This window comes from Cheilinus undulatus, linkage group 13 (genome assembly GCF_018320785.1).
Source record: "Cheilinus undulatus linkage group 13, ASM1832078v1, whole genome shotgun sequence".
In the NCBI taxonomy this organism is placed as follows: domain Eukaryota; kingdom Metazoa; phylum Chordata; class Actinopteri; order Labriformes; family Labridae; genus Cheilinus; species Cheilinus undulatus.
In genome coordinates, this window is record NC_054877.1 from 49,460,056 (window position 1) to 49,470,381 (window position 10,326).

General features: G+C 39.2%; 1 protein-coding gene across 1 annotated transcript; it reads right to left on the reverse strand.

Annotated features, from left to right (window-relative positions):
• Nucleotides 1-632: 632 nt before the first annotated feature.
• On the reverse strand, nucleotides 633-5,874 carry LOC121519944 (armadillo repeat-containing protein 1-like). Its single transcript, XM_041803065.1, has 6 exons — nucleotides 5,685-5,874; nucleotides 5,362-5,453; nucleotides 4,225-4,414; nucleotides 3,935-4,051; nucleotides 1,278-1,352; nucleotides 633-1,176 (listed from the first exon to the last, which is right to left on the reverse strand). Exons 1-6 carry the CDS (start codon nucleotides 5,844-5,846, stop codon nucleotides 985-987), a joined length of 828 nt encoding a protein of 275 aa, XP_041658999.1. The 5' UTR covers nucleotides 5,847-5,874; the 3' UTR covers nucleotides 633-984.
• Nucleotides 5,875-10,326: the final 4,452 nt, after the last annotated feature.

Sequence of the window (10,326 nt, forward strand, 5' to 3'; positions counted from 1 at the left end):
TCTAGGCTGAGACTGTGAATAAACCATGTTTATCTTAAAAGAGGTGGTTCAGTCTTGTCAGGAGCATAGACCATCACAGATTTATATCATATTTCTGCTTGTGGCTTTAATATTTATGATAATATGGCTAATAATCAAATCTGCTATGGAGAAAATGAATGAGCCACACTGTTGAGCTCTGTAGTTGGAGGAGTGGCTGGGACTGGTTGCTCCTGAAGCAGCAGTGACCTCTGTCGTCCAATCAGGCGTCTCTGTTGGTCGTCGTGGTTTGTCTATGTGTAAGCAGGGAACAGTGGGATCTTGTAAGCCTAAAACCCAGGGGGAATGGAGCTTAAAAATCTGGACGTCTGTTTCTCCAGAAGGAGCATTTTCACTGACCTAAACCAGCGTGTGAGTATGAACAGAAGGCTAAAAGCTCTGTTTGCTAATCCACCCACTCCTGTTTGGTCTCAGAGGTCACAGATGAAAAAATGCTCATTCTGCCTTTACTGTAAAACTGCATTAAAACGTGATGGTATTTCTACATTCTGCAGGCGTTTGTCATCACTGTTGACCTTTTTTTTTTTTATGAGTAAACGATGATCCTGTTGTTGAGAATCGATTCGAAGGAAAGCAGCAGGATCTCATGGAGGTGAAGGCACAGCTGACTGAACTCCCCTCAGTCTGGTGGTTTAATAAATAAATAAAAAGGTAAAGAAAGAGAGGGGCGTCCTGCTCGGTCCTCTTCATTCTTCCTCATAGGTGTTTGTTCGTGTTGCTGCTGTTAAGACATTTTGGTAATGAAGGGAAGGTCGTGTTCACAGAGCGACTTTACACAGAAACCTCAAACATGGTCTCTAACAGCAGTTTTTTTCTCTCTCAGTCCGTCTCAGTGTTCGTCTCTGCCGCTGAGACACACAGGTGACATTTGGCAGCTGGTACGTTTTGGTTCTGAGAGGAGGCGGGGCTGTAACGGGGGGGGGGGGGGGTCGGGGCCTGTGGGGGTCACCAGTAGAAGGAGCGGGACAGGAAGTTGGTGGCAGCGCCCAGCCAGCTGGCTCCTTCCTGGCCCGATCCCACCCGGCTCACCGCCTTGTCGGGCTCCTGAGACGGACTCTCGTCCTCGGGGAGGTAGTCCGGCAGGTTCACGTTCTGCTCCACCACCACCGAGCCGTCCTCCTTAAACGGGATCAAAACCTGCAGACGAAAACTTCCATCAGACTCACAAAAACTGGACAGGATCGACTAAATCCATCCCTCAGAGGGAGTCTGAACAGGTAGAATAGAGTCAGGCTGACCTCGTCTCCGCTCTCTCCTTTCACCACCTGCTGAGCCGTCATCACCTGAGTGGACGCGATCGCCGACGCCAGAGCCTGGAAACACAAAACACGTTTACTCTGTCGGCTATTCAGGCTGCATCCATGAAAAACAACATGATTATGGTTGAATTTTTTTATTTAGGTTAGATGCATACACTGGTGCATAATCAGACTCAATAAATCCCACTGTTTGTTAACCAGCAAGCTTGGGCACGCTCACGGATATTTCCTTCACACCTCTTTAAAACCAAGAGGGCATGCTTACCTTGCTGGAATTATGACGCAGAGAGCAAAGAAAAGGAGCTTCATGGAAACTGAAACTCGAATATGAGGGGGTTTAGGAAAAGAATAACCATTAAAACAACATTAAACATGCTGTATGGAGATGGTGGTGTCAGAAATATTAAGAATTTATTTAATAGTGAGCTCAGTACCCACTCAAAAAAGCACTAACTGGGAAGCACAAACTGGGTCGGGCCAGGACCCCTACCCCCCATCCTTGGGACTGAGCTGGGTCGGGTTTAAGTAGAGCCCAAGACGACCTATTAGACATTACAGAATGTTACTTAAGTAAAAGACTAGACTGTTAATCAACTCAAGTCAAAGTAAAAGGTAACTAATTTAAAGAAACCCTGCAGAGACCACTGTACAACAGGCAGCATCCAAACACAACAAACACAAATACTCTGCCCAAGGGCATGATGGGAAACTCCAACCTCACATCTCACAAATTTGAAACAACAGAATTTGGCGAAATAAGGGAGAAAAGCTGTTAAAGTGGTGTAACCAGCCTGCTCCAGCCTGCCAGCAAACCGAGAAACAGCTGAGAAGGGGATGAGCCGGGATGAGAGAGAACAGTGCACGAGGACGACCAGGAGGAGGGAAGAAAGCAAACGCTTCAGCTGTTAGTCGGTGTAACGCAGCTCAGTTTATCAGCGAAGCCGTCTGTTCACAGGTCCATCTACTCCATAAAGCTGTGGTGATTAGTGCACAGTGACGCCCACACTGAGTCACGTCTGGGATACAAACCTCCATCATGAGCTCGCTACAGTCTAATCTGAACGCATTCCAGTCATTAAGCTAGCTCAGGACTGTGACTGAAAACCTCCATTATAAAGCCCTCTCATTAAAAAGATGCCAGGTTTACACTGGAGTGTACATGCACAGACTCTAGCAGGGTCAAACTGGAATTTGTGGTCCTAATCTGCTGTTATTTATTGTTTTTATCTTTGCAATGCAGAATCTTCTTATTTTGACATTTAACCCTCAGAGCTCACGCAACACGGATCCGTGACCGGGCACACCCCTTTGTAAATTGCTTGGTAACTTTTGAACAGTGGGTCGTAGACCCTAACTTGTTTTTTCCTGTGAAAGCTCTGTGTTGTGCCTTTCTAAATATTTTCTTCATGCATTTTTAGCTCCTAGAGAACATTTTCTAGTGAGCCCGGAACTCGAACAGAGATGTCGTGTACAACAAGAAGTGACATTGTTTATAAAAACGTTGATAACTTTTGAACCATACGTCGTAGACACTCACTCTTTTTTCCTCTAAAAGCTGACCATTTTGCCATTTGTTTGCCATCCTCGATGTCTCCATAACCCTTAAGGATGCCGTTCTAGTGAGCCCAGAACTTTGGTGACTTTTTGGGGTCTTTAAAGATTAAATCCACGGTGTTAGATCCAATAATAATAGGGGTGAGTATTGGCAAGAACCTCATGATACAAGTGAGTGGAGGTGTGGAGGTTGTATTTTACTAACAACTCGGCTAAAATATGAATTTTTATTTTTACAAAAAAAATCGATATTAAGAGTTGAAGTATCGATATCGTATCAGATGTCAAAGTATTGCGATATATTGCCGTATTGATATTTTTTCACAGCTCTAGATAACAAGTGTCTTTTTGTCCATTTTTAATCCATTTTCGATCATGTACTTTGGCTTTTTTTGGTGGGTAGTGCCATATTTGTTGATGGCAATGTTTACATGAAATGCATTGTGGGAGGGGCTATCCTCCAATAGCAAGATGTTACGTCTCTACAGCTTAAAGGAATGGCACAAATGAATCTGACTGCAAAAAAGCACATGGACATTTTTTTGTATATATGTAGATATTTTGAAAATTGTTAGTCAAAGAATATTTATTATTTCACTGTTGTGTCCTCAAGAGATGGAGAACAAGTCCATGCAAAGAAAATGCTATGTCACTAATGTTAACTGTGCGTTAACAATAAAAATCTTTGAGTTTCAAATTCTGATTTGTTCTTTTTTTTTGTCTTTAGAGTCTTATAACTTTTTCAAAATTCAAGTGACATTACTGTAGGAGATATATTCTTAAAGCCCAGGTTGTCCTGAAAAAAGAGGATGTATAGAGCTTGACTGTGCACCACAGGGTTGATGTTGTACAAGCTTTTTAAGAAAAAAGTCCAGACGAGACATGATGGTGAAAAAAATAGCTGTGAGCTCTAAGCGTTAATATACTAAAGTGTTTTCATATTTTTCTTCAGCTATAGGTGTTTCCTGAGTTAAAGCTTGGATTTCAGTGATGTAATCAGACGTCCAGGTCGTGTTTCACCATGTTTACGACAGCAGTGAGAGTAGAAGAAGAATAAGGTTGAAGCTGTCGTGTGGTCTGACCTCGGCCTTCAGGTCGGAGCGGATCCTGACGATGCATCTCTTGACGGCCATCTGGAAGGTGAAGCTGATCACCCCTCTGATCTTCAGCAGAGCCTCCTCACACAGACTCCTCCGACTCTGCAGGAACACAGATCAGATCACACATCACTGTCACTGAGATTAATGAAGCCCTCCAACATTCCCCAGGAGGAGAAAGAAGAACTACATCCCAGTCAGTGACCCTGGTCCAGGGTTGGGTCAGCAGGTTAACAGAGTCGACCCATGAATAAATGAGCGTTGTCTCTGCTCACCGAGTCGTCCAGGCCGTCGATATGGAGGATGACCGTCTTGGCTCTCTTGTTGCTGGAGCCCAGGAAGAACTGGGCTTTACGCCGGCTGCTGACAGGCTCCTCGGCTTGCTCGGTGTCGGCGCTGCTCGACGCCTGCAGGAGTTCGTAGATCTCGGACGCCAGAAGCTTCGTCTCTCCGGGCGTTGTTGACCTGGACGACAAAATAAAGTCACTGAAGTCGTAAATTATTATCTGAGTCAGCAGCATTCAACAACATTAAACATTAGTGAATATTCCCAGGTTATTCTAGAAGATAGAGAACGCTAGAGTAATACAGAATGATGAAACCGCCTAAGATTAAGGTCCTGTGATTGAGCTTGTTGGAGCCAAGTGTGACTCTTTATTTAGGTGTAGCTCACGAAGTGAACACTAGAGGGAGCCATGGCCCATGCTGTGCACTGAGCCAGGGCTCCAGGGGATTTACCATCAGGTGTGTGAATGAAAGCAGACATGAGGGTTCCTGCAGATCCTTAAAACTTCTCTAAAGTGTCTGAAACAGTCAGATTTTTTACTTTTAAGTCTTGAATTTCAGACGGCACTTCTGATGAAGACATGTCTGAAAACTTTGACTTATCCACACTGCCTGATTAGCTCTGTTGGAGCTTTGTATGTTTTTTTTTTTTGGTGGATTTTCTTGTTCATCTAACATTGACGGTAAAATACTACACACACAGCCACAAACCCTGAGAGGATTGGGAAGAGGATGGAAATGCCAGTATGAAGGAAGCAGACACCAATGTAAAAATGACAGAGTGGAGAGCATGGAGGTCCAAAAATAAATGACTCTACATGGACGAAGGGAATTACTGTAGTTTGGTTAGAAATCTAAAATGCCGCAGAAGCACTGATGTTATTCTTGTGTTTCTTTTTTTCAGACAACTAATTGTAGATGTTTTTTTTTAAATAAAATAAATAAATAAATATATACATCTCCATAGATACATATTTATATGTATTATTGGAGGAAACAGACCATGAGTGACTGCTGGTGTTTAAGTGACTGGTCAGCTCCTCTGTTAACAGACAGAAAGCCCTGCTCTACAGTCCTGTTGACACTGGTACATGAACTCTTGACTTCCTTTTTAGTGAGGTACTCACTTCTGTACCACGTTCTGGAGGCTCAGCATCATCCCCAGCTCCCCCTTCAGCTTCTCCCGGTTGGCTCGGCATTCTGCCAGGTAACGGATCGCCTGAAAAACGACCAATCACAGTTAGACAGAGAACCACTGTAAACTTTGGGGATAAATCAGCTGATCAGAGGGCCAGATCTCAAAGAAGTAGTAGTTAGGGCACCAACACGATGTCTGTCTCAGGATAGCGAAGGACACAGTGACAAGGCCATGGCGTGGACTTGCTGCAGAAACCTAATCCAGGCTTAAAAACATAGATTTTGACAACCAGCCAATCATCAGTGAGCTCACCAGCAGGGCGGAGTAGACGACCTGAGGGTTGGGGTTGTCCAGGAACAGGATGAGTCCTGGCAGGCAGCCTTGGTCCTGGACGATGGCCCTGCGGTTCATGGGGTCAGCGGCCAGGTCCCGCAGCTGGTTGACCACGGCCAAGGCGTCCGGCTCCGCACTCATGGCTGCTCTTCAGTCACCCATACAAGGACCAACTGAGGACGGCGGCGACAAATTCAGACGTTAGTGAAAAATACAGAGCCATGTCAGCCTCAGGGACTCTAAATCCAGTCCAGCTTCTGATGCTTCCGTAAAATAAATCTACATTTACCCTCCCTCATCATCATTCAAGTATCGTCTGGTAAATTATCCACTAAACTCTTAACAGTGGGTCTTAAATGCTGCAGGTTTAGGAGTGTTAATGTTACACAGCATTTAAAGGGACTGAAACAAGGGTTAAAGGGGCGATTTCTGCATGGATAGGATCAGGATGTGCTAGCTTGATCTGAAGTGTGCCAGGGATGAATCCGTGTTGATTTTGGCAGCCATTTTTCATTCCGGTTTTATTCTAGTTTTAGTCATCTTGATGAAAACTAAACTTAGTTTTTGTCAGTTTTTGGCATCAAAGATCTATTTTTGTTTGATTTAGTCTAGTTTTTGTCATGAAAAACAAAAGGCTGTCGAACATTTTTAGTCATAGCTGTAGTCGTCAAAATGAAAACTGGGATAAATAAAAGGTGAAAACCTCTGCTGTGGGGCATGAATTGTTGTTCATATCTCCAAGAAAAAACCTGTAAGCAAAGAGGTAAAACAGGGATGTAAAAAGTCCATATCAGCTGTTCATATCAGTCTATATCAGCTGTAAATATCAGTCTATATCAGATGTAAATATCAGTCTCTATCAGATGTAAATATCAGTCTCTATCAGATGTAAATATCAGTCTATATCAGCTGTAAATATCAGTCTATATCAGCTGTAAATGTCAGTCTATATCAGCTGTAAATATCAGTCTATATCAGCTGTAAATATCAGTCTATATCAGATGTAAATATCAGTCTCTATCAGATGTAAATATCAGTCTCTATCAGATGTAAATATCAGTCTATATCAGCTGTAAATATCAGTCTATATCAGCTGTATATATCAGTCTATATCAGCTGTAAATATCAGTCTATATCAGCTGTAAATATCAGTCTATATCAGCTGTATATATCAGTCTATATCAGCTGTATATATCAGTCTATATCAGCTGCAAATATCAGTCTATATCAGCTGTAAATATCAGTCTATATCAGCTGTAAATATCAGTCTATATCAGCTGTAAATATCAGTCTATATCAGCTGTAAATATCAGTCTATATCAGCTGTATATATCAGTCTATATCAGCTGTAAATATCAGTCTTTATCAGCTGTAAATATCAGTCTATATCAGCTGTTAATATTAGTCTATATCAGCTGTAAATATCAGTCTATATCAGCTGTAAATATCACTCTATATCAGCTGTAAACATCAGTCTACATCAGCTGTAAATATCAGTCTATATCAGCTGTAAATATCAGTCTATATCAGCTGTAAACATCAGTCTACATCAGCTGTAAATATCAGTCTATAACAGCTGTAAATATCAGTCTACATCAGCTGTAAATATCAGTCTATATCAGCTGTAAAATATCAGTCTATATCAGCTGTAAATATCAGTCTATATCAGCTGTAAATATCAGTCTATATCAGCTGTTCATATCAGTCTAAATCAACTGTAAATATCAGTCTATATCAGCTGTAAATATCAGTCTATATCAGCTGTTCATATCAGTCTAAATCAACTGTAAATATCAGTCTATATCAGCTGTAAATATCAGTCTATATCAGCTGTAAACATCAGTCTACATCAGCTGTAAATATCAGTCTATTTCAGCTGTGAATATCAGTCTATATCAGTCTATATCAGCTGTAAATATCAGTCTATATCAGTTGTAAATATCAGTCTACATCAGCTGTTCATATCAGTTTAAATCAACTGTAAATATCAGTCTATATTGGCTGTAAATATCAATCTATATCAGTCTATATCAGCTGTAAATATAAGTCTATATCAGCTGTAAATATCAGTCTATATCAGCTGTATATATCAGTCTATATCAGCTGTAAATATCAGTCTATATCAGCTGTAAATATCAGTCTATATCAGCTGTAAATATCAGTCTATATCAGCTGTATATATAAGTCTATATCAGCTGTAAATATCAGTCTATATCAGCTGTAAATATCAGTCTATATCAGCTGTATATATCAGTCTATATCAGCTGCAAATATCAGTCTATATCAGCTGTAAATATCAGTCTATATCAGCTGTAAATATCAGTCTATATCAGCTGTAAATATCAGTCTATATCAGCTGCATATATCAGTCTATATCAGCTGCAAATATCAGTCTATATCAGCTGTTCATATCAGTCTAAATCAACTGTAAATATCAGTCTATATCAGCTGTAAATATCAGTCTATATCAGCTGTAAACATCAGTCTACATCAGCTGTAAATAGTAGTCTATATCAGCTGTAAATATCAGTCTATATCAGTCTACATCAGCTGTAAATATCAGTCTATATCAGCTGTAAATATCAGTCTATATCAGCTGTAAATATCAGTCTATATCAGATGTATATATCAGTCTATATCAGCTGCAAATATCAGTCTATATCGGCTGTAAATATCAGTCTTTATCAGCTGTAAATATCAGTCTATATCAGATGTAAATATCAGTCTATATCAGCTGTAAATATCAGTCTATATCAGCTGTAAATATCAGTCTATATCAGCTGTAAATATCAGTCTATATCAAATGTAAATATCAGTCTATATCAGCTGTATATATCAGTCTATATCAGCTGCAAATATCAGTCTATATCAGCTGTAAATATCAGTCTTTATCAGCTGTAAATATCAGTCTATATCAGCTGTAAATATCAGTCTATATCAGCTGTAAATATCAGTCTATATCAGCTGTAAATATCAGTCTATATCAGCTGTATATATCAGTCTACATCAGCTGTAAATATCAGTCTATATCAGCTGTAAATATCAGTCTATATCAGTCTATAACAGCTGTAAATATCAGTCTACATCAGCTGTAAACATCAGTCTACATCAGCTGTTCATATCAGTCTAAATCAACTGTAAATATCAGTCTATATCAGCTGTAAATATCAGTCTATATCAGCTGTAAACATCAGTCTACATCAGCTGTAAATATCAGTCTATATCAGCTGTAAATATCAGTCTATATCAGTCTATATCAGCTGTAAATATCAGTCTATATCAGCTGTAAACATCAGTCTACATCAGCTGTTCATATCAGTCTAAATCAACTGTAAATATCAGTCTATATCAACTGTAAATATCAGTCTATATCAGCTGTAAATATCAATCTATATCAGCTGTTAATATCAGTCTATATCAGCTGTAAATATCAGTCTATATCAGCTGTAAATATCAGTCTATATTGGCTGTAAATATCAATCTATATCAGTCTATATCAGCTGTAAATATAAGTCTATATCAGCTGTAAATATCAGTCTATATCAGCTGTATATATCAGTCTATATCAGCTGTATATATCAGTCTATATCAGCTGTAAATATCAGTCTATATCAGCTGTAAATATCAGTCTATATCAGCTGTAAATATCAGTCTATATCAGCTGTATATATAAGTCTATATCAGCTGTAAATATCAGTCTATATCAGCTGTTAATATCAGTCTATATCAGCTGTATATATCAGTCTATATCAGCTGCAAATATCAGTCTATATCAGCTGTAAATATCAGTCTATATCAGCTGTAAATATCAGTCTATATCAGCTGTATATATCAGTCTATATCAGCTGCATATATCAGTCTATATCAGCTGCAAATATCAGTCTATATCAGCTGTTCATATCAGTCTAAATCAACTGTAAATATCAGTCTATATCAGCTGTAAATATCAGTCTATATCAGCTGTAAACATCAGTCTACATCAGCTGTAAATAGTAGTCTATATCAGCTGTAAATATCAGTCTATATCAAATATCAGTCTATATCAGCTGTAAATATCAGTCTATATCAGATGTATATATCAGTCTATATCAGCTGCAAATATCAGTCTATATCGGCTGTAAATATCAGTCTTTATCAGCTGTAAATATCAGTCTATATCAGATGTAAATATCAGTCTATATCAGCTGTAAATATCAGTCTATATCAGCTGTAAATATCAGTCTATATCAGCTGTAAATATCAGTCTATATCAGCTGTAAATATCAGTCTATATCAAATGTAAATATCAGTCTATATCAGCTGTATATATCAGTCTATATCAGCTGCAAATATCAGTCTATATCAGCTGTAAATATCAGTCTTTATCAGCTGTAAATATCAGTCTATATCAGCTGTAAATATCAGTCTATATCAGCTGTAAATATCAGTCTATATCAGCTGTAAATATCAGTCTATATCAGCTGTATATATCAGTCTACATCAGCTGTAAATATAAGTCTATATCAGCTGTAAATATCAGTCTATATCAGTCTATAACAGCTGTAAATATCAGTCTACATCAGCTGTAAACATCAGTCTACATCAGCTGTTCATATCAGTCTAAATCAACTGTAAATATCAG